Source organism: Numenius arquata, chromosome 15, assembly GCF_964106895.1.
Source record: "Numenius arquata chromosome 15, bNumArq3.hap1.1, whole genome shotgun sequence".
In the NCBI taxonomy this organism is placed as follows: domain Eukaryota; kingdom Metazoa; phylum Chordata; class Aves; order Charadriiformes; family Scolopacidae; genus Numenius; species Numenius arquata.
Genome location: NC_133590.1, coordinates 3,589,110 through 3,612,993, shown reverse-complemented (window position 1 = coordinate 3,612,993; position 23,884 = coordinate 3,589,110). Strand labels below are relative to the sequence as shown.

The window sequence follows — 23,884 nt, the reverse complement described above, 5'->3', positions numbered from 1 at the left end:
GTTTTAGTAGTTTAAAGCAGTTTATTTCTTATCCCCTCTAAGACAGGTACCAAAGCATCCAGCACCTAAAGAGAAGACATTTTGACATGTATTAGTATGTTCTTAACCTTGCTTACATGATTTGTGTAAGGTCAGTGAGGGATTCATCCGAGTTCACTGCTGTTGGTGGAAGTCACCTGTGACCAGAAGTATAATGTCATGTAGTGAGACGTCTCCCCCATCCACACATCTGGGGATTAGCAAATAATACTGAGAACATCCAGTTGTCATAGGAGTAGTGGGATTTTTTTTTCATTATTAGCGTTTTTAAAGAGGCTATGGGGAACTTGGCCATGGGAGGCTATTAAAAACTAATCCATTTAGTTCCTTTTTATTTCTTTTTAACTCTTCTAGCTTGTGGAAACACGGAAGTTGTCCATAAAGTGAAGATTAACCAAACTGCCTAAACTTTGAGGAAGCAGGAATCAGAGCCTTCTGGCTAGTTAGTCCCTGTTTCGTGGCTGGCTCGAGCCCAACCGTCCACCAGAGTCTTTTTTAAACACACATGTAGGTCATGCTTAGCCAGCTACCACTGTATTTGCTGTTCCGCTCAGCACTGTTGCAAGGTTTTTTTGTATTTATTTAATTTCTGGTGAAACATACTGTCCTGACAAAGAATGCTTCTGGCTGCAAGGTATTTCTGAACACATTTGGAAAATAGTTATAAAAGTGCTCCTTTCCAGAAACCTCGCCTCACATTGTTCATTTTAATTTTCTCGCTATGAGCAGTTGTGAGCCGGGTGCCAAGTTCCTCCTCAGTTGTATAATTCTGTGCATTTTGTTTATTTTGTCAGTCATATTATGGTAATATTATACATGCAAATTTCATTCAGGGCACAGAATGCTTTTGGGATTTTGCACAAATAAAATGAAAACATTTCTCCCTCTCTGCATTCGCTCCTCTCCTGTGTTACTCGAGAAGAGTTGGGATTTAGGTTCCTGTCTCAGAATTGATTGACAAGAACAGTAACAAAACCGAGATCAGTTCTCTTGCAAAAATAAAAAGGACTGTGAATTGTAGAGTTGGGATATCAGGGCTCTGTGATTCTCTTTATGCATGCTCAGCAGTTCCTTCTTCCTTGTAATACAACACATTTTTCTCTTATCCAGCACAATTCGTAGAGCTCAAAAAGAAAATAAATACTGTCATCGCTGAGAGCCTTCTGCTGTGGCCAGGCTGCAGGGTTTAATCTTTGAGGAAGAGCTCGTTAGGGAGGAAGTGTGTTTCATGGTTTCCCTTAAACAGCTCCTCGAGTCCGTTTTTCTGAAGGTGTGGATCTGTGCCAGGCTGAGCCACCCCAACTCCAGGCTGAGCCACCTCAAATCCCAGCTGTGCCACGTGCTGGCTCGGGGAGCTGATGGGGCTGGATGGGGTTCCTCAACCGGCTTCCCCACAAAGTACCCACACCTTGGACTGCTCCAGCCACGCTGCTTCCTCCAAGAAAGCCTGGTTTTTCATCAGGAAGGAGAGGTGAAGGCGGGAGAAAGGGAATATCTCTTCTGCTCTGGTTGCAGAGAGGTGTGGAGCTGGGGAGTTGGGTTTAGGCAACCCCCACCTCTGCCTCCCAGCACAAGGAATGGAGAGGGAGTTCTTACGTTATGCCTGTGGTTTGATTTGTCTTACTGCCCAGTGCTATTAAATTTTGAGATCACCTTAATTTTTAATTCCAGTGCTCCTAGTTAAAATTATTATTTTCTGAGTGGAAAAAAACAAAATCAGGGGAAGGGAAAGTGTGATTTCTTCTGATTCTGGCAAGTGGAAAAATTATTCTAGATTAAAACTTCCTTGCCTAAAAATGTTGGGTGATTTTAGTTTTTCTCTTATTCTGACTTCTATCTCGCCTGTTTGTAATCTGGAAGCTTCTTTGATTTTTGTTTACCTAGATGAGCTATAAAAAACTTGTCATCTCACCTTTTCCTTTAGAGACCAGAGGATCTTTTCTCTCAGGTGGTTAGGGTTCTTAGGGTCTTAATGTTGGTTTTGCTTTATAGTCATTAAAAGCAACTCTTGTCATTTCTCTATACCATGTCTTCTGTGGAGACGCTACATTTTTGGAGCCAACAGACACATTTTACCGGTGTTCTTGGAATCAGGCTGATTGTACCTTCGATTAGGATCTAAGCACAGCTTCGAAACGGGCTAAGTCTCAGCTTCTGAAAAGCACCTGGCTCTTCCCAGAAACTGTCATGGTGATTTAATCTCACCTTTTATCTTTAGTTTCTGGGATACTGCAGATATTTACTACTTTGAGTAAACCCCCTGAATTAAGATGGTCAGCTTCTGGGAGTAAATATTTGTAAATATCTACTTAGCCCCTTGTGTCTAGGGGGGCAGTGAGCATGGGAGATGTCTTCCTTTATCAGGATTTAAAGTTGAGGTCCTGCGTGCCTACAAAATAAAATCTGGCTGAGCCTTCACAAGAGAAGTGAAATGGGTTCAATATTTTTTTTGCCACTGTTTAGTCCGCCATTTAATTTGCCAAAGCATATCCAAGTTTAAATTGATGAAAATGTTCTCATTTCCTGTCCTCAACATGTTGTGTAATAACCTTCTTTAGCTTTTTTAAATATTTGCTCTGTTTCACTCCAGCACCGGTGAGTGAAGTAATTACCACGTCAAATCAGTCGGTAGGATGCCTTGAAACCTGCCAGGTCCTGTGCACTGTTGGGGCATGATTAGACTCTGCCACGTAGGGTTTCTAGGTCATAGGCAATATTTACGAGTTGATGGAGAAAGAGAGATCTTCACCAGCTGTTACCAAGAGGGGGCTGGTATAGTAATTTTCATGTTTTAGTCATAAGACTTATTTTTGGAACACAAATACACTAAGAGATGTTGTTCGTTTCATTGCCTTCAGTAAACTTTTCCAGATCTTCAGCTTGTAAATACCCCGAAAGCAAGTGATGAAAAAATGTCAGAGGCTTAGAGATCTTTCCACGGTTTTTGGTCAGTTTGGTGTCGTCATCATCTAAACATAGGCAGGCTGGACTGGAAGAGATCTCTTGGGTCACAGCTCCCTTGTTTTTGCCTTTCACAGACACTGTCGTATTACCCTTTTTATAAGCGCATTTAGCTCTGTCCTAGTGCTTGGTTTTTGCCTGTTTTCAAACGTTGTAATTCTGAAAGGACGGAAAACTACGCTCTGGGGGCTAAGCCTAAAGGCAAGGGCAAAATTGGGCTCCGCAGGTTGGACAAAAAACGTTACTAGCGTCTCCTGGAGGTATGTTATTCCTTCCTAAAACTCTTCACTTTCAGAAACAAATGGCACAAATGTAAGATCAGAAATGGTGTGCTTGAATTAGCTAATAAATAATGCTTCCTGGCATCAGCAGCGACAGAACATAATCATCTTCATTATACGACGTGTGAGAGTGTGGTTAGTACCAAATAGCATTTTGCATTGGCCTCTTGAAAATCAGAGCTTTCTTGATGTTAAAAGGCAAACACAGATTCAAACCGCAGATTTGGATAATTTGCTCCACCTACTCCAAAGCCAGCTATTTCAGGAGTGAATTTTAGTGATTTACGATCCCATCTCATATTTCCAAAAGGCATTTCTTGACCAGTTTTTTTCAGTTTTTTTTCCCCCATCGCTTTGTCTTGTTTAGGTAATTCATAAATCTATCAGAAAAGAGCGTCATCTAGAACCTCTGAGGCCCCTTTAGTGACAAGCCCCATTGTCAAAGGCAGGCTCTTTGCCAGGAAACTGTGACTCCCAGAGAGAGTGTGCAAGGTTAGGGGGAAAGTATACTATTGCCAGAGAAACTGTATTCCAAGTGGATTTGTGTGGAACAACAACAATATCCAGTGACTGGTTAAATTAGCCGCAGATGTGTTTTCTAGAACACTGTCCAAGGAGATATACAGTACTTTAAGGCTTGCTTCAGACATAATCATCTTCTGAAGTCAAATCAGATCCAAGAAAAATTGCATCGGTACTAGGGAAGCTTTAAAGGAATTGTGTAATATGATTCAGACAAGTAGATGAATCAGACTGCTGTGAACTAAACAAGGAGCACATCGGTGAGAGATGAGGTAAGACGACTTGCATAGAAGTGCGATAGTTTGATGGTAGCAGTTTGCTGTTTAAAATTCGAGCTGCGGCGGATTGACACGGGCAGTGAGAGGGACCCGTTATGCCGGCCACCTGCCCGGAACGTGCGTGCGGAGGAGAATCTCCCCGTGGTTTCTTTCAGCTTTTCAGAACGTACGAGTGCTTGGTTTTGCACTTGCCGTCTCCGTTGCTGTTATTGCTGTCCCTGCGCCGCTCCTCCTACGCGGCAGCGCTGCCGATTTCAGTTCTTAAGAGGATAGTTACTCTGCTGAGGGCAATGCACTTATTAAATATTTGGAGAATTTTTCACGTACTGAAATCAGAGTACAGGTGACGGCTCTGGGGCTGTTCTCATACAGGAGAATTTTGTCTCGGCATCACAGCTCGAGCAGTACGTGGGATTTCTGTTTGAGATCAGTGTTGAGGAGCTCAGCTTCCATCCCGCAGCCGAGTTCTAACTCTCCTTCTTAAAGTTCAGATAAGACAGAGGGTGGAGAGGAGTCCTGTTGAATTACAGATTTGCTATATGGTTTAAAGTTCTGGGGAAACATAAGCAGCTTAGTTACTGTAGTAGTTGGAACATGAAGCAAGAAAAGCTTTCGTTGTATTATCTGACCTATTTCTTCACAATGTTATTTACTTGAATTAAATTGAATATGGTATATTAAAATGTTGTCATCAAAAAGGGCCTGGAAGTATTCGGCTTAGATTCTCATTGCGATAAGCATTAATAGTAAAAGTGGAATTTAAAAGATAGCAGTTTTGTCGAGGAGTTGCAGGTGAGTTGAAAAGAAAAATTTTCAAAATAGAAATAATATATTCCTGTGGATGGAGCTTTATCTCAGTCGCTGTTTTCCAGAGCTTTATTAAATGCTTTTAACACTAGTGGTGTAAATGTGGAAACAGATCTGATTAGGTTTGCTTTAAATTTCCAGATATAGTTCCAGAGAGGGCTGAAATGCTATGAGCATTTATTCACAGAAATGTTATTTTCTTTTCCTTTCCTTGTTACCTCTTGGTAATAATTTGTTTTAATCAAGCAAATTGTATTGCATCCTATCCACTGCTTCCAGTTTCCTCTTACTTGAGCTCTGAAATCTGCTTCAGGAGATTTTGCACTTCTATTCTTAGGAATTTTTGCAGGTCACATGCAAAGCCGTGTGTGTGTGTGCATGCATGCGTGTATGTCTTTAGACAGCATACCAATAATTAGAATAACCCTGCAAAGTCATGGCTTTGCTTCAGGAGAACTCATGGCAAAAAATGAAACATGCCTCCGCTTTCAGGTATATTTTCTGATTTCGACCTAAGAGAGCCAGACATCCTGTCAGCTGGCAGAACATGCTTGTTCTAAAACGTGATTATTTTGAAAATGCTCATGCCTACAGCTTTATTTCTTCTCTCTTTACAGGGTCTTTGTAAACAGAAGTTTAGCCATGGAGAAGATAAAGTGCTTTGGTTTTGATATGGATTATACACTTGCTGGTGAGTATCTTCTTAATTTTTTTTAGTCATTGACTTAGTTTGGAATATTGCCTCTTTTTGAGCAAAAAACAGTTACTGGTTGGGCTACTCCAGTTAGCAGGTGCTGTTTGTATTAGCAAATATATCATTCATTGCATTTTCATTTTACGTGTTTCCCTTAAATTTGTTATCTCCAAGCTGTATTTGGTCACAAGCCATGTTGCTGTAGTACAGTTTCAAGTAATTATGGGTGTCAAGGAAACCGAAGCTTAGTCAGTCTAATTGCTTCCTTAGATTCCACTATATTTTGACATTGTCCCTGGTGCAAGCTTGGCTTTGAATAACGAGGCGATTTCTTTTATCCTTGGTGCTTATGGTGGGCTACACCTTTAGCCAGCAGGTTCTCCTGTGTCCTGGGAGGGTCATTTTTTAACGACCTTTCCTCTTTCCCACTCTTGGGTTGGCCACATCAGTGACTCATTTTGAGACGAGGCAGGGCAGGGTGAGAGTCTCATGTCAGCTCAAGAAGTTAATTTAGAAAGCTTTGCCCATTCTTTATGGCAGATAAGCTTTGGGAGGTTGCATAAGACCTTTTAGTTTCATAAATTGTTTTGCATGACTTCTCCATCTTTCAAATACTCAGCAGGCAAGTCCTCTGAGACTTCTGATGAAGGGGGGGTAAAGTTACCGTTTTCTGCATAATCAGACTTGCGTGATGTTACGTATTTTGAGGAAGGAAGATGTAAAAAGCCCGCTTCCACTTTCCTAAGTTATAGTATCACACAGGCTGTAACTGAGGATGTCATGTACAATCCTGCCTTCTATCTCATTGCCACTTCAAGATTGTGGATAAAAAGCTCCTATCACCCTTGATATTTCAATTTAGAATTGTTGTGAATATAAACTGAGAAAATGTGAGGTAGTGTGTCAGGGTCACCTAATAATAAGTTAATGCAGAATGTCAACTATGATCATCTAGTTACTGTGTTTACTGAGGAGGAATGAGAGATGAGTAATGTGGCAAGGGACAGCGGGGGGGTCACAGGAGCCAGGGTCAGTGGCTGAGCAAAGGGCAGGGAGGTTTCCATGTGCTCAGGGTTCAACCAAAGCCGCACGGAGCAGTTTTGGAGGCTGTGGCGGGTAATTGCAGTTTATATTTAGATCACTCGCTTTGGTTCTTTTAAGCAGCTATCCATGAGGCTGTAGTTATATATAAAAGGTTTGGTTGTTCAACACCTTATTTAGACATCTGTTTAAAGTTCCTGCCGCTTTTTAAGTCGTGAAGTGTATCGTCGTTAATCTGTGCTGGATCTGACTGCAGGCGCGTGCTTGCGGTGTTTGTGTTTCCCGGCTGTGACAGCCTTGTGACAATGCCTTTAAGGAGCACAAAATGGTTGTTCAAGAACAAATACTTAAAAAAAAAGAAAAAAAAAAAAAAAAAGAGTTGTGGGTTTCACTTCCGTATTGGAAAAACAACTTCTGTGCCTTTCGCAAACTGGCGGCATTTCCCAAGGACTCGACTGATCCCAGTGGGGCTGGCGTGGAGCACGAAGCGTGTTGATAACTTGCATCCTGACAGAAGGAGAGCTTCAGCACTATCCTCACTTCTCCGACTGCTCATTTTACTTGTGTTGCTTGTTCTTGTAAACACAGAGCAAATGTGTTGTTATCCACAAAATGATGCTCGGTTTGATGAGAGGGAAAAATGTGAACGTTTCAAGCATCCTTAAAACAGTAGCCAGGGACATGGAAACCTGGGGCTTCCAAGGCTGGAAGATCACAGTGCTACAATATAAGCAGGCAAAGCTGGTGCATTCAGGGGAGCTGTGATAGGGTATGGTGCAGAAAAAGAAATGGCATGTGGTCCAAGCAGGAAATTGGAAATCTGGACTGCTCTGGGGTAGGCCACTGTCCTATGACTTCTTCCATGGTACAACAGAGATAATAGTTGCATATTATTTTACAAGGAGTTGTGAGAATGTAATTAGGTTGGAAAGCCTTTTGCAGATGAAAAGCATTATGCCTGGTAAGTACTATTACTCTTTCTTTCACTTGACTGGGAAATTAACATACAAAATTACCTATTTTTCTGATGTTTCAGAGTCATCCTTTCTTCTCCATGTGGGCTTTTGTTATCTGACCACTATTTGCTACATATAACTGTCACACACAAGAAAAATTACTTATTCATTGCAGGGACTTTAAGGATTGTAGTGTTAGAATATGATTATGATTATAATTAATTAATTGGAAATGATAATGAAGAAGTGGGGCAAGTGAAGTATTACATTAGTATGTTGTAGTGCATTCATTAGACCCTGGTGTGTTTTCTGTCTGGGCACGTTACCATTTACACAATCTTTCACATGGACATGCTACTGACTAGAAAAAAAACACAAAAACCCAATGTAAAAAGCTAGTTTATCTGTAATTTAGCATCTGGAAATGGTATCTGCATACCAGATGGTGCACGCTGAGCATAAGCCTTTTGGACTCCATTCAAGACATGTAAATAGACCAAGTCAGAAGAATGGAACCATCTCCAGTGTCATCAGCTCCTCCTATAGTTTTCTGCATTTGTACTTTCAGATATTGCTAAGTCACTTTTCTGTAAAGTTGTTTAAAAATATCCCAAGCACAATCTTAGTATTCAGTGATTGAAGGCAGTCAGAGCCATTGACCCTGCCAAACACCATATGCCATGTCCTTTCCCCTCTCTCTGTCATGAACTTCCACATCAGAAGTAAACCGATGACATTCATCCCATAGCTGACAGTCATACGCTTTGACATCTCAGAAGAAAAATGATTATTTTGGAACACCCTGAATTATTTAACTTGTGAAGAGGCGGTTGTGGTAGCAGTAAAAGAAAACACATTGTCACTCCTCTCTTTTTTTCTTCCCAAATCAGCAGCCACTGGTAGCACCAAAAGTTGTGCTTAGGAGGTGGTTCGGTACCAGAGAAGTCAGAATCACTTGACTTATTTTGAACTTTAGAAGCTTGAGACAGTTTTGTACTTTATGAGTTTAAGTACACAAACCTGCGTACATTAACACTGTTCTCTGTCTAGAATAATCTCATTTTGGTAAGGACGTGGCATTTCCATTTTGAAGTATATTGTAACAGCAACTACACACATGCTGCAAGTGATCGTGTATTCTACGACTAGGATGACTGAGAATGTCAGCTTGCCAACTGACAGCAGTTTTAGTATCATCGTGTTACATTGCACATAAAATACAATTTCATGCATTGTTTTATAGGGTAGTATTTCTTAGCCTTATTAAATTAAAGGACCACTTAACTCGGAATTGAAAAAATTCAAGGCTGTCTGATACAGCATTGCCGAAGTGATTTTGTTTGCTTCATGTCAAAATTAGGTTAAACTTTGAATTCTTGTTAATAACTTCTATGTTCTCTCATTGTGTTTGTCTCCTTGCATAGGGTTGAGAAATGCTGTTAATGGGTGGGTTGGACAAACAAAGTCTTTTTGTCTTGAGAAAAGAGCTTGAAGGTTTTAGCCTTCTCTTCTGAGAAATTACGGTCATTAAATTGCTGAATTTGTAGCCACTGTGATTACAGCTAGAATTAATTTGATTGCTAGGAGCTCAAAATAAAATGAAAGCAAATTGAAATGACTCTTCATGGGTTTTAGATTCCTTGTTTTCCCATCAAGGATTGCTGTTGCATCCTCATGGGGTGAATAAGATCCCTTACATGTATGTGAGCTCCCAAGTCTCCCTAGGTCTGATACTACACTAATACTAGAGGCTCAGAAACCTGTGTTATATGAAGCTGACTGTCCCCTTCCTGTTCAGTCTGTTTGGTTTGCTTGTGTTAGTGAATCATGTTTAGCATATAAAATAATGTTTCCTTTAAGCTAGGGGGTGTTGGGACCAATGTCGAAGGAGCAGGAAGAACAGCAGGGTTTGACCACGGTTTGTGTGCGTAGTTAAATAGTTGCTGCTTAAAATCTTGGAGGGCTTGACGCAAGCAAGAGTCATGAGCTATTTCAGCCCTTGCTGTTAGCAGAGGTTAAGACAAGTTTCTGTGATGTTACACAGCCTTTCGTTCTCTGCCGCTGCTGACTTGCTGCCTACCTTCCTGTTTAAATCCGTACAGTAGAGAGTTTTGAGGGTCCTTTTGTAGTGCGTTTTTGTTTGCGAAATAGTAGTTTAGTTTCTTACCCAAATGATTCATCTCTGTTTATTCATCCTGACTGGCCAGAAGACCAGTCGTCACTAACAATTCTGGTCTGCCTTCCTGTTTTACTAGTACTGTCAAAACTGCCCGTGCTTTGGTAAAGGAAAATGTTGCATGTAATCCAAAAGATTGACAGCCTTCCCTGTTTTGTGTTTACCGCAGACTGCAGGAAGGAAGATAAAGGTGTGTCAGTAGAGAGTCTCCACTGCAACACTCACCTGAGACTAGGAGCTGGTGAGGCCCGTTGGAAATGCAGCAGAGAGAGATTGGTTTCACACAGCATTTTATTTGGCTGCTTCCTTCTCAGCGTGAGCTACACTTGTAATTAGTAGGTCTGGATCCAAGTAATGCAGGAGGCTTTGGCATTGCTAGGTCTTAAATGGGACAGGTTGCACAATGAGGTGATGGATAGATGTCCCTTGACAGGAGCAGAGCTAAAGCAGTGGGGTTCTCAAGCTGGTTGTAATTTCACACCGGGCCATTGGCAGATGGAGAGGGAATTAGTAAGAATTACAAACTCAATTGTGCTTGAAAAGATTCTTCTGTGACTGCCCTTCTTCTCCAAAAGTTACGGCCTTGTTGAAAGTTTTATCTTCTGTCTCTGAGGTAGGTAAAATGTAATATCAGTAGGCAGGATGCTTTCATTTGGAATGCTTTTCCTGTACTTAAATCCCTGCTGCTTCCATCTTCTCCAGAAATCAACAATAAAATTATCATCAGCTGCTGAAAACTGTTTCAATAAAAAAGAAGGGGAAATGAGGCTTGAAAAATACTGTTTTTATTGCGTGCAAATATGATTAATACAGCATAATCTGATTGGAATAGATCTTGTGTCCTAGAAACATTGCCAACTTAATGCCACGATTTGGTGCACTGCGAAGATTCTATTGCAAAATTGCTTATGCTTTCAGCTGTAGCATTTCCCCTCTCATCACATGGGCAAAGAAATGGGAAAGAACAGCTTTAGTTTTTCCCAACTTACTCCGAAGCCCGACATGCGTAAACAGGTTTTGCCCCTTCCTCAAGTAGGCGTTTGTGTCTAAGCCATCTTTGAAGTTTGGAGGACGGCAAAATTTTTCACACCCACATCTTGTTTTTGAAATGTTTTTCTTTACCTGTTGACTCTGGAAGGTAGGATTGGCTTGTTGCTGCCTGTGATTTGGGAGAAAAGATGGCAGCTGAATTGAGAACGGGGTTCTTCAATCGATCTAGTCTTTTTGCTGTAGCTGAGTTGTGTCAGTTTTTCTGTGTTTCGGTTTCCACAGCTGAGAAACGGGACTAACAAATTTGTACCTCGCATAAAAAAAATTTCTGGATTGCATAGATGACAAACAAAGTATAAACGTGGGAGTTTTCTACATGAAAGATTGAACTGAATACTTTAAAAAGCTGTTGAGCTTGTAATATAAACAACTTCAAAGAAATGTTTCTTCTCCTGTTCAGATGCTGTTATTGTCTGCTTATTGGTACTGGACTCCGATACAAATGTTCTAACGAGACTCTCCTGCTTAGGTTAAAGGTTCGTCTTTAGTTTCATGATGATGTAAGGACTGCAGGCTTTGAGGCTCTTTTTGGGGAGACACCAAGCAGTTTTGCTTCGTTCCCAGTTCTCTGGCTAATACAATTCTTCGTGTCGTACAGAAATAGCATGGCGGCCAGAGAAAGGAATTGGTAGCTGTGACAACAGTAGCCTTCAAACTGTCCTAGCGATAAATGAGATGCCTTGACTATGGCACATCTGCTGTCTGCCTTTTCACATTTGCACGTTTCCAGTTTAACAGGTGCAGATTTTGCAGATTTCAGAGGCTGGTTCAGCCATTAGTGTCTCAAAGCTGAAGGCAGACGGGGAAGCTAAATTGCTCCTAGTATGCTTTGAGCTGGATGTTTTATCAAATACCAGTGCAGTGCTATTGGCCCTGCTCTCTTTGTGTTGCTGCTCTTCGGGGTTTGGCCATTTAAAGCTGTGTAATGAGCAAACCCAGGTCTGGAGCTGTGGGATCTCACATGCTGGCATTGGGAATGAGGAGTGGGGAGAGCATGTGTCGCTTGCTCCGTCCCAGTAAATCACTGGCTGACAAACCGCTAATCTGCTGTCTGTGGATTCTTGAAGAATGGGAGTGTTAGAAGCTGCTGAAAGAACAAGCCTTCACAGTGTAAGGGAAGTTTCAAAAGCTGCTATATTCTGTTTTCTTGCTCTTAAAAACATGAGAATAACACCAAGCTGGGTCAGCAGCAGGCTGTTAGTATACCGTCGGCCAGTTCTTGTCTTTGCCAGACAGATGGAAATACGACAGTATTTTTCACTCTTAATAGACCTCCTTATCCAGTAATCTTAATACCACAACACAAGTACTATTAAATTGCAAATACCCTTGTGATGACATGAGCAGCTTACTCCGTAGGAGGAACCAAAGCTGAGAGTACAGAAGGCTTTAACTCTGAGATCATGGGTGCTATTGCTTTGTGAATGCCTTATTTTAGCACACTACAGAAAAACTTCTGTATGTGGCTTATTGACAGCACAGGCACTTGAGTTACATATAAGCCCAGGCTCACACTCTTAAACAAGTGTGTAGCTTTTGAGGCTCACTCTCTTAAGTGAATATGGAGAGAAATAAGAAGCTGGATTTTTTGGACACTGATACACCTGAGTAATGCCTTAGCTACAGTGTATAAATGGCTACTATACCTTTAAGTCATTTTCTTTTTATTTCTAGATGGTAGCAAATTATGTTTGAACGTGAAGTCCAGGCAACTGTTTCTTCCCTGTTCAGAAGTCTTCATTGAAGAGCTATGCCCGTATTTTGGCACAGTAGTTTGTTTCCATGGAAATGCAGGGATATTTCCAGTGTGGGATTATGACTCCCAGTGGGCTGTATCTGAGAGAGGTAAATTGTGAAGGCCGCTTGTTAAGCACAACAAAAAGATTCTCTTGTGTCAGGGAAACCATAAAAAAATCCCCATAAAAGAACAGGTGACTGTGTAGTTATCTTTAAAATATTATTCCAGTGCAAAGGAATGTTATGCCAACTACTAAAATAGACAAACTGAAGTTTCCTTGAAATGCAGAGTCCGTCTGAATTGCTTCTCTCAGCATGCAAAATGTGACCTCAGTGCTGTTGTTGTTACCTCGAGCCATGCATTTTTATTCAGCAGAAGAAATCTTTCCAACACTAAGCTGTGTTTTGCCAGCCTCTGAGGCATATCCAAACAGCCCAAATCTTTGTTACATAGAAGGCAAACAAAGTGCAGCAGCAGAAAGCTAAAAATATCTGGAATTTACCAATGAGAGCACTAATAAGCCTGCTTTGGGAAGAGTTAAAGCTGTTAAAGCTGATGATACTTGACAACACTTTTGTTTTTAAAAGAAGTAGAAGCACAGCATTAAAAACAACCTGAAGTGTAGACCCAATTCAGAGCCGAGCCGAACATCCAGTACTGTGTCAGTCCTTGAAGCAACAACAAACCCTGTCTTTACAGATCCTTTTAGCATGCAGAGTGTGAGAATAGGAGCTGATACGGTTCCAGGTTAGAGGTTTTAGAGCTCAAAGCTGTGCTGTGCAGTTGGGAATGTTTGCGGGAGCGTTAGAGGTAAGGAATTTTCCATCGCTCTTAGGCTGCAGAGCTGCTGTATGGGCACTGCTGTGGAGCCTTTGTGCTTCTCTACAGGTTTGTGCTGGTTTCCACCCAGAACCCTCTATTTGGCATTGGCAGAAAAGGGTGCTGGGGAGCCACTGAAGCTCAGATCCAAAAGATTTCAACCCTCTGATGATGAGTGACTCTTGCCTTGCTTCCTGTTGTCAGATTTACTGTCAAAAACATCTGTGGCCACCAGAGGCTTAGTGCAAGATCTGGCTGTTGATGCACAGCGGAGCAGCTTGTGTGTTAAGCATACGAAAATATCCCGGGACACACCTGGCGGTTTTGTCAAGGTCTTGTTTGCTGATCACTACAAATACGTAATTTCTAGTGGAATAGAAAAGGTACATTAAATATTGAAGTGGGCTTAAAGCTCAGCTTTGTCTTAGTGCACAGAACACTGCTGTGTTTGAAGAGGTTTCTTTGGGTAAACGAAAATGATCAGTATGACAGCAGTTTCTTCTCATTTCAGATTGAAAAATTGAATCAATTAAAAGAAACAAAACATATTGTTGCTGCCCATTTTGTTTGTTTGGTACTATGAAAATTCAATTTAAATATAGGCTAAAATACTACAGTTCTGCTCTGCATAATACAGTACATTTTTATTTATGGCCTAGCGGTTAAAATCAAAACCTAAGAGTCAAGAGGACTGGGGTCTGTTTCTGGCTGTTTTTCAACTTGTTTTGACCTTACACAAATCCTTTATGGTCGCGGTTCAGCCGAGTGCATAAATAAATAGCAAGTCAGTGATTCATCACCTTGCTAATTGAAAACAGATGAGTTGTCCCATGGGTTTCGTTTAAGGTTTCTTGTGATTACAATTAGGCACGTTCACCAGTCCCTCAGTTTGTTTACAAGCTCTGAGCTCCCAGGTCGGCACAGGACAAACCTGCACGACTCCATGGCCCTGTTTGCAGGGAAGCACACAGCAGGCACAGGTTTCCACGGGCAGAGATGAGCTGAAACCCATGCTGTACCCAGCCAGGGCTTGAAAAAGGAGTGTCTGTTTTTCCCGATGGATGCTGTGAAGTGACATGTCTGCAGTGGCCGTGGCAGGAGTTGAAGGGTCTTGAAGGGTTGAAGGACTTGACGGGTCTTCGGAAAGAGAAATGCAAGTCAAGGGGAGCTGGAGGTTTGTGCTCATCCCCGCTCCCGGGATTGCCAAGCCAGCTGAGTGTGTTTGTACGGAGGCTCCCGCAGTACAGGTACCTTTGCAGGGTTTCCAGTTCTCATGGAAAAGAAAATCCTCTGCCGTATTTCCAGGGTGAAATGGCAGCACCCTGCCAGGCTGCGCAAGCCAAGAGCCAGTCTGGGCTCCCGTCAGAGCTGAGCCGTCTGACTCCGCTGTCAAACCGAAGGGAAGCTAACATTCAGGTTTGAAACTTAAACATGACATTTCAGATTCCTTCCTGTGTAAGGAATGAATTATTTTAGCACAGAGAGCAGTGTAGCTCAAAACGTTACCGTTTCCCTTTCGTTATGTTTTAATGACAGTGCCTGACAACACCTCCCCTGGTTAGAAAAGACCCCGTAACACAGAAGCTGAAGTCATTAGTATTCTAGAGCATAAATCCTCTTCTTCTCTAATTATATATGAAAACTGGCATTGCTCGGTAATGAGTTACAAAGATAGTAGATACCCTGAACGGAGGGTCAGTATGTAGAGGTCAGATAGCATTCTTCATTACTTGGTTACTTCTGGGGATCCTCAGACCTCTGGCCCTACAGCTCAGACAAACTTTCCTCAAACTATGGCAGTATGTGGAATGCCTGCCCAACACTGGGTTTAATCAGTATTAATTTAATTATACACGTTTAATTGTTATTGTTGCGTCAGTGGGGTTTATTTTTTAATTAAATCCAGTGTCCCAAACACCTTCAGGACTGGTCGCTCACTGTTTCCCTGTGGATTCTCAGCTGGAGTTGCAGGTCGGGGGATCAGAAGTGCCAGGGAATGAGTATTTGGTGCTTGCATGAAATAGTCAGCGGTCTGGTTGGTCATGGAAGGGTGACTGTCACAAACATCTCAGTGGTAGCTGGGTCTAAACACCCAACTTTGGGGCTACACGCAGAGGAGATGTTGACAGAATGGAGAACTCTGGGGGTAGATCTGTCCTATTTTGGGACACTAGTCTAGAATCTCATTTGATAGACATTGTTGAGACAGAATAACATACTGTTATAGGGGATTGGATTGTAAAAGGGGATCTTGGTCCTCAGGGCTTTAACTAAGCACTTTTCCTCAGCGCAACATTGATATAAATGTATTTCTAATACATACTTGCATTATTTATTTGTGGTGCAACCCAGAATATGGATCAACATTTAAAATGAGCAGCACTTTGATGCTACTCTTTAAAGTCAGGTTTGTGTAATTTCAGAAATGTATTTGCACAAGCTTAATTATGCATGTTGTGCCTGAGATGTATATAAATGTGGGTACTAGCTCCCCACCTGTCCCTGTATGTCCCTAACTCTCTGATTTGCATGCCTTACTCGCTGGGGAATAAGCAGCAACTGAAAGAACCTGTTTCTACTTATTTTACTTTCGTTTCTTCAGGACCTAACACAAAGTCATTGGGCTGCATTTCCTGTGCTTCAGAGAAAAGGCTAAAACCCTTTGCATAATCTGTCCACCTTTTAGCTTATCTGGCTTTGTGTGACCTCTGGAGAACCCAGATATTGGGGAAAATTTCTGAAGACTTAGTGTTTGTTAAAGCTTTTTGCAACCCTTTGGAGGTCATCGCCTCTAGTTTGAGAAATTCTGGTCTTATCTGAACACCTGAAAGTTAAAAGGCAATTAGTTTCATCTGCCAACAGCAGACTAAGGTGTTTCAGTTCCCAAGAGACTCTCAGTGGCGGGGCCAAGGATGGGGAAGCCCACAGCGGGGACAGGGCTCTTAGCACCTGTGTGGGGAATCATAGAATTGTCTGGGTTGGAAGGGACCTTTAAGATCATCTAGTCCAACCATCAACCTAACTCTGATAAAAACCATCACTAAACCATGTCTCTAAGCACTATGTCAACCCGTCTTTTCAATCCCTCCAGGGATGGTGCCTCAACCCCTTCCCTGGGCAGCCCATTCCAAGGCTTAAGAACCCTTTCCATGGAAAAATTCTTCCTGATATCCCATCTGAACCTCCCCTGGTGCAACTTGAGGCCGTTTCCTCTTGTCCCATCACCTGTGACTTGGGAGCAGAGACCGACCCCCCCTGGCTACAGCCTCCTTTCAGGGAGTTGTAGAGAGCGAGAAGGTCTCCCCTCAGCCTCCTTTTCTCCAGGCTGAACCCCCCCAGCTCCCTCAGCCTCTCCTCATCAGACTTATTCTCCAGAGCCCTCACCAGCTCCGTTGCCCTTCTCTGGACCCGCTCCAGCCCCTCAATGTCTTTTTTGTGCTGAGGGGCCCAAAACTGGACCCAGCCCTCGAGGTGGGGCCTCACCAGTGCCCAGTACAGGGGGACCATCACCTCCCGAGTCCTACTCATCACGCTGTTCCTGACACAGGCCAGGATGCTGGTGGCCTTCTTGGCCACCTGGGCACACTGCTGGCTCATGTACAGCTGACAGTCGACCAACACCCCCAGGTCCTTTTCTGCCAGGCAGCTCCAGCCACTCTGCCCCCAGCCTGTAGCGCTGCATGGGGTAAATGAAGGAGTTGAGCTGGTACGTGTCCAAAAGATCCGAGCAGGTGATGCACCAGCTGCAGAAAGTGGCTGTGCCCGTGAAGTCCCCTGCCAATGCAGGGGGGGTTCTGGGGGCACTACGAGCACCTTTCTCTGGGCTGCTCTCAGCTTCCAGCTGGGAGGGAAGGCAGGTGAGGAGTTGGCTGATGGAAGGGGTGGAACTCCTTCAGGAGATGCTGGGGTGTCACTGCAGAGCACACTGGCAAAAGAGGGTGACAGATGTGGAAAAAACTGGAGTCAGGGATGAATGAGACTTCAGATCATTTAGTAGTCCTCACCCTGCCTCTCTCCCCACAGGAGCTGCTCACTCTGCGGGCTTCTGTTGGTGTTGCAGCAGCCTCCTGTGCTCATCTTTCCCTTCCTAAACCAGGAGCTGCTTCTTCCAAGCTGCCTCAGTGGTGTGGGAGATGATCGTGTTGTCACTGTTCTCAGTTCAGGGCTTTTACCAGCACCACATCTGTAGTGGTGGGGAATAAAATGGCTAGGCGGGACTGTCTTGCAGGTATGCAGTTTGGGACAGCAAATACATCTCACAAAAGTGACAATGGCTGAAGCAGTGCAAAAAGGGGCGGTTATTATACCTTTAGCTCCTGCTTCTCTCCCATGATGCATGATGAGATTGTAAGAAGCGTCGACATCCTCTGGGAGAAACCATGTTACATCTTCAATGAGAAGCTGTCTTGCCTGAATTTGAAATCTTTGCGTGTGTGGAGGAACAAGAAAAGAAATGGGCACCTCTTGAAGGGCTTTCTCCTCCCCACAGCTTAAACAGAGACATCACATGCACTACAGCCTTCCCCAGCTATTCATTTTGAAACAAAACAGGCTTTTAACACTTATTTTCACAGGAGCCTTCCAGGAGGTCTTCATACTTCTGTGGGTCAACATCATTCCAACTCATTCAGCTTTGTGTTCTATGCAAACTGGATCTCAAAGTTATTCCTGATTGAGCATACCTGTACGTCGCAGAATAGATCTGGTGTCCTTACCGTGTGTGCTTGCGAATGGTGCAGCACTATGTGCAGGTTTGGTACCGGTTTATCCCGCACTGCTTTGCACATAAAAGCCCAAGCGTAAGCGTGTGAAAGTCTACCATTGAATTTAGACGTGCTGCGTCAGACCGACCCGGGGTGCGAGGCTCTTGCTGGGAGCGCCTTCAGATGTAGGGCAAAATTCTCTTCTCACATTCCCGGAGTAGCTCCTGACTCAGTCTCCTGCTCTGACACGTGCAGGCATTTCGTGGCTTGAAAGAGAGTGTGTGCCCTGAAAGGAGTAATCTGTCACCCACTGAGGAATGGACAATAATGGCCAAGTCCCAAAAAGAGCACGAGACCCTTTCTTGAACCGGTTGCTCTGCGTCTGAGAGAAACTCGAAGGGTTTGTGTCACTCGGGCAATGCGCTTGTAGCCTCTTCCTCCTAATTATCACTGAGCTGATGATCTAAGACTGCTTTGTGGATATGAGGACAGAATTTTGCCTGCAGGATGCATGATTACCAACTGTGCCTCCTCTATAAATCAGCTGTAAGTGTATTTGGAATAGCTGCCAGGCCGGCTTCTGAGCTTACCGGAGGACAGAGCTCCAGCAGATACGGTCCCACATGGCACAGAGCTGTTGGCAGTTTTAAAATCAGTCTTGATTTTTTTCTTTAACAGGGGAGCCCAGTGTAACTCCGTCAAGACTGGAGTGACACTCTGAATCTGCATCTGCCTCATGTGAGTTAAAATCCTGGCAGCAGCATTTTGCATAAGCTGGAGCCTCTGTAGAGAATTTTTTTTTTTTCTTTTTTTTTTTTTCCTTTTCAGGAAGGCTATAAAATTGTTACTGTCTGTGTCTTGGCAGCAAAGGTAAAAACAATCACACAAATGCATGAGAATTGCATACCTTACTGCACAACCCCTGCTCGTTCCAGATCGGCTTCCCTCCTAGCACGTACCGTGTCAGGGCCGCCCGCACTCATCACAGACCTGAAGGCTTGCAACGTTCACTCCCTGGGTACTGCTTTTTACCTTTTGATAGTTATAACGTTAAGCCAAGTGATGGTGTTAAGGGGAGGCTGAAGTGCTGTCAACTGGCTTCTGGTTTTTTTTTAAAGCTTTGGTTGTTTTTTTTTTCCACCCCGGTTGCGTAATCCAGAAGCGCTGGGTGCCGATTGCCCTGCGTCGCTGAAGCATTTGCCTGTGTTGGAACACAGACTGTTGAAATAACATGGTCCTCTGGAGCTGGGGACTTGGCACAGTGGCAGAGACACCACCATCAAGTAGTAAGAAAAAGAAATCAGAATAAGACGTGAATTGTGCTTGGGTCTTACTGCGCTGGGCAAGGATGCTCTGAAAATGGGTTTGTGTCTCTGCCTCCTCACCTGCCACAGAGTTGGGGGTACTTGAAGACTGGGCCCTTCTCAGCTGGGTGAAAGAGCTGAGCACAGGGGACACCGCATGGCAAATAGCCGAACTCATGGCATCGCTGTGGCACACAAATGATCTCCAGTTGTGGTCTCGGTAACCAGCTCTGAGGGAGGTGGATGTTCCAGGAAAGTTTTAAACTATTTTGTCATCATGCAGCTGCAGAAAAAAAATCCTGATGTGTCTTCTCTACTCTTTTTCCCCATGGATGCCTGAAGTCACCAAGATATAAGAGAGCTTGCCCAGCCCCGAGTACAATATTGAAATACGTTTTTTCATCTAGTAATGCATAGAACTGGGGCATTTTCCCCGAAGGTGCTGCCACCGTTGGAGCAGCGTTAGCCTGTTTGGACTTGATCTGAAGGAGGTGGATCCTTTGTTTGCCCGGAAGCTGATGTTACTGAAACAGGCATTCGCACAGCTTACGAGAAACGTCAGGGGGTTGTGGCTCGTACCGATTGATGCGGCATGTGCTGTGGTTAGAGGGTGCTGTCAAGGTGGGCTCAGTGAGCTCTCAGTCTGTTCCCAGCTGTGTTTCTAATTAAGGGGAAGTTTATCTTGAACAGTAAGTATGACGGTAATGAGAATGTTTATTGTCTGTTTCCCATTTCCAGGAGTCCAATTTCCCATGTCTCTGGTTAGTTTGTGTCTCAAGGAGAAGGCTCTCATTTTCCAGATAACTGTGGAGTGGTAGAAGAATAGGGAAGGGACCTGAGGCATGAATGAGGTAGTAGTTTAGTTTTATTCAACGAGAAGCCAAGGAAGCAAAATCTTGAGCTTGAGAGGTCAGGGGAATAACTACCCCCCAAAAAGAAACATTCAGATTAATCCTGTTGCTGTTGTGCCAAACAGAGACTTGGGATGATGAAGGCTGAGGTTGATAATTGTTCTTCAGCTTTTTTCCTACTGGTGCTTCAGCTTGTTTCCTTAGACCCAGAGAGATAAAAGGAGGTCTGTAGTGATAAGACAGAGAGGCAAATACAGAAAATAAAAAAAATTTGTGAGCAACTGGCCACGTGTCCCACCACAGCCGTTCTTTGGTGGATTGTTAACAAGATGCACAGGTGGTTTAACAGAAACCCTACCATTTCCTTGGAAAGGTTCTGCTGAGCTGTTCATGAACCACTTCTGCTTCTCCAGAGAACTTCGCCAATGTGCTCTTTGAGATTCTTTTTGTTTAGGCAGCATCACCATGGTTGGTGAGTTCAGAAAGAGCAGGGTTTCCTTGGAGAAATATTTTGCTTGGAAGTGATATTTTTGTGGATAAGTTGGTAACATGGTCAAATTCCCAGGAAGCTAATTGTGCAGCAGCTTCATGGGCAGAGTGGAGGTCTGGAGACTGCTTCACATGATGGGGAGCTTTGCAGCGCTTTCACCTTCTGAGAGTATGTGCAGGTATTTATCACCATTTCCCCTGGGAAGTGCCTTTACTGTCCTGCATCAGAGGAATTCCTTTTTCCAGATGGTGCTGTGGTGTCACTCTCACAATGTTATTCATTACCTAACTGCCTTTTGCTCCCTACAACCCTAGCTCACTCCCTAGAATTGCCTTGTCAGTCACAGCTTTCTTCATTAGCTGTATTCTTTGATTGCTTATTCCTATCTGTAGCTCAATCAACCCCTCCTTTCCTAAAGGACAGAAAAGACTACATGCATTGAATGTTGTATCATGTTGTTGATGTTTGCCATTGGTATAATAATGCTTGAAGATTTTGATAACTGTTTTATTGATTTTAGTTACCTGTTTAAGAACATTACAGGTTTGATTATTATGTTTTTAATGGGGAAAATTAACTCTTGGGATTTTGGTGCTTTTTAGATTATTAAGAGAAATAGGAACCCTCTGTCATGGTTACTATGATCCGAGTCTTTTGCCAGTCTCATTTCTTCTATAGTCCATGCCTTTTTAGTAGTTTTGTAGTATTTTATGTATTTGTTTTCTCCTCTCAGATTGGGCTTCTGTATTCCAAAGTACATATGCGGTGGTGATTACCTGGGCAATATAGGCAATGTGTATTAATATATATATATTAAGGTCCACAGATGTGCTAGATCTCTCTCAGGAAAAGCAGTCAGTCTTCTAACAAGCTTGCTGTGTAACTTGCACATTTTTGTATTTTCCTCAGCTAAATTTGAAATATTCAAGTATTTGAGACAGTTGGGCCCATTGAACCCATGGTACCCTTCATTGCAGTCAAGGGTTGTGTTTGACCTTGTTAACATCTTAGGACCAGTTTAAGACAGCAACATAGAGCAAGTGTAAACACACAGTCAGAGAAACACAGTGATTTCCTTTTAAATGTTAATTTAATGATCTGATTAAGCGGTAACATTTCCAGTATGTGGGAAGGTCATTGGCAGGAAGAAGACAGGCCTGATGGTAGGAATGACTTGGTTGAACAAGTTCATTTCTTCTGCATTGAGCTAAGGTGCGTGCCACAGATGAGGAACTCCTCTGAAATGTGAGAACAGTAAGCTTGCTTAAAAGATTAGCATTTTGATGCACAAGGGTAATAGCTAACAGATTTTTACAGTACCATTTGGTATTATTAACAAACAAATCATATCTTAACTTGACAGCTCTACCTTTAAGCTAACTGAGTCTGCAGCAAACATAAATTCCCCCGAGAGGAAATCTGGAGACAATACTACGTTTTGGGATTGTATCCAGAGCAGTAACAGTAGCACAGCAGTGATGAATTTCAGGCTTTCTAACCATGAATACATGTGTTCCCAAAATTTATTGGTTTCTTCATCAGCTTTGCGAAAACACAGCAAACCAAAACCCTATCCGAGCAGGTGGAACAGGGAACATTCATGCATCTGTCTGAAGGGACTGCAGGGAGAGGAGCTACAGTTTGAAATACGTTTTTTCCTGACGCAGAGAGCTGCGATAGACTGAAGGATATTTCTCCTGGTGCACTCTGCTGCTGAAATCTGAACTGCGGCTCCACTCGGCTGCAGCCCTGGAGTGTGAGCTAATTCCACCGTGGCTCTGGGCTGGGGGACCTGAGGCAACGAAGGGCAGGACCGAAGAAGGGAGCGTGTGATGTGGAGGAGGGAGGAGGGCGAACGGGTACATTACTTTTAACTGCCTTCTTGTTTAACCCCCTAGCTGTTTTCAAATTTTCTAACTGAAATCTCATCTTGGTACAGTGTATAAATCCCCTGAATACGAATCTCTTGGATTTGACCTGACCGTAGAAAGATTAGTTTCCATTGGATACCCTCATGAGCTGCTCAATTTTGTGTATGATCCTGCATTCCCTACCAGGTAAATGACTAACAGATACCAACCCAGCCTGCTCGAGGCCTTGAATATTTGTTCTGTAAAGTTCATAGTCAACATGTGAGGCCAGGTTTTCAGAGTTGTACCTGTGAAGCCTGTGGTTCACCACAAATGATGGGGAAGGGAGCAGACTGTTCCAGTATGTGGAGGGCCTTTGCACACATGAATCCATGCCAGCAAAGAGGGAGTGTGCAAGAAAAGAGGCTTGCTGAAAACGTGGTCAAAACATAGCCTTTCAAAGCAAAGACAGCAGAGACACAATTGGATTGGGTGTTAAATCAAAATGGAGTAGAGCCATTGCTGTCCATGAGGCTGCTAGAATGTCTCAGAACATTTTTCTGTAATGATTTTAATTAACGGTGTCCTAGTGTGTAAGACATCCTGAGAACTAAGCTGACAGTAAACAGCAATGAGAGCGTGACCAATCCAGTTCACTTGTCTGGATGACTCAAATGCTGAATGCAAAGTTATTAAATTCTTACATTTTGCCTTTTGGTAGCAGAGGTAAAAAGGATATTGCTTGTTTTAAACAAGGCTTTTTATCTAACTCTGTGCCTTGAAGTTGTTTCCCTTTGTGCCTTTGCTGGATTTTGCTTTTTGACTCCTTTGGAGCTTCTTTACAAAAGACTGGACCAGAGGGTTTGTTGTTCCCAGTTTTCAGTCCGGCAGCCTCCTTCCTTCCCTCCTCTCAGCATGTTTTATACCGAGACTGTTGCTGAGTGTGCCCATGCCCGTAACAAGACAAAGAAGGTTTGCCCTTCACGAACCTGTGATGAAGACTCCATTAAATCCACTGCCTTCATCCCAGGGAGGGGACGGAAAGGATGCCTCTGTGGGAAGGCTGCATTCTCCAGGTGCAAGCTACTAGATAAGCGAGAGAAGAGTTTTGCTGGAGTTGGAACCAGGAATGTGCAACTATTTGTTGCAATAGTTACATGCCCCATCTGGCTCTGCCTGTGACAGAGCGATGAAAAAGAGGGGAGAAATTCCTTTCTCACACCTCACTCTTCCTTGCAGCCCAGCAGGGCTGTCAGGGAACCACAAACACAGGCGTCAGATTCGTGACCCTGTGGAAGAGTCCCACGTCTTCCCTGGTACACGT

At 43.3% G+C, this 23,884-nt stretch overlaps 1 protein-coding gene across 1 annotated transcript in view; it reads left to right on the top strand.

The window, feature by feature from the left end:
- The window catches only part of NT5C2 (5'-nucleotidase, cytosolic II), a 43,132-nt gene that overhangs the window by 5,901 nt on the left and 13,347 nt on the right, over window positions 1-23,884 (top strand). Inside the window, exons 2-3 of the mRNA XM_074158855.1 lie at window positions 5,506-5,579; window positions 22,650-22,767. Of these exons, the coding sequence (XP_074014956.1) occupies window positions 5,506-5,579; window positions 22,650-22,767 (192 nt within the window). The remainder of the gene's footprint in view (window positions 1-5,505; window positions 5,580-22,649; window positions 22,768-23,884) is intronic.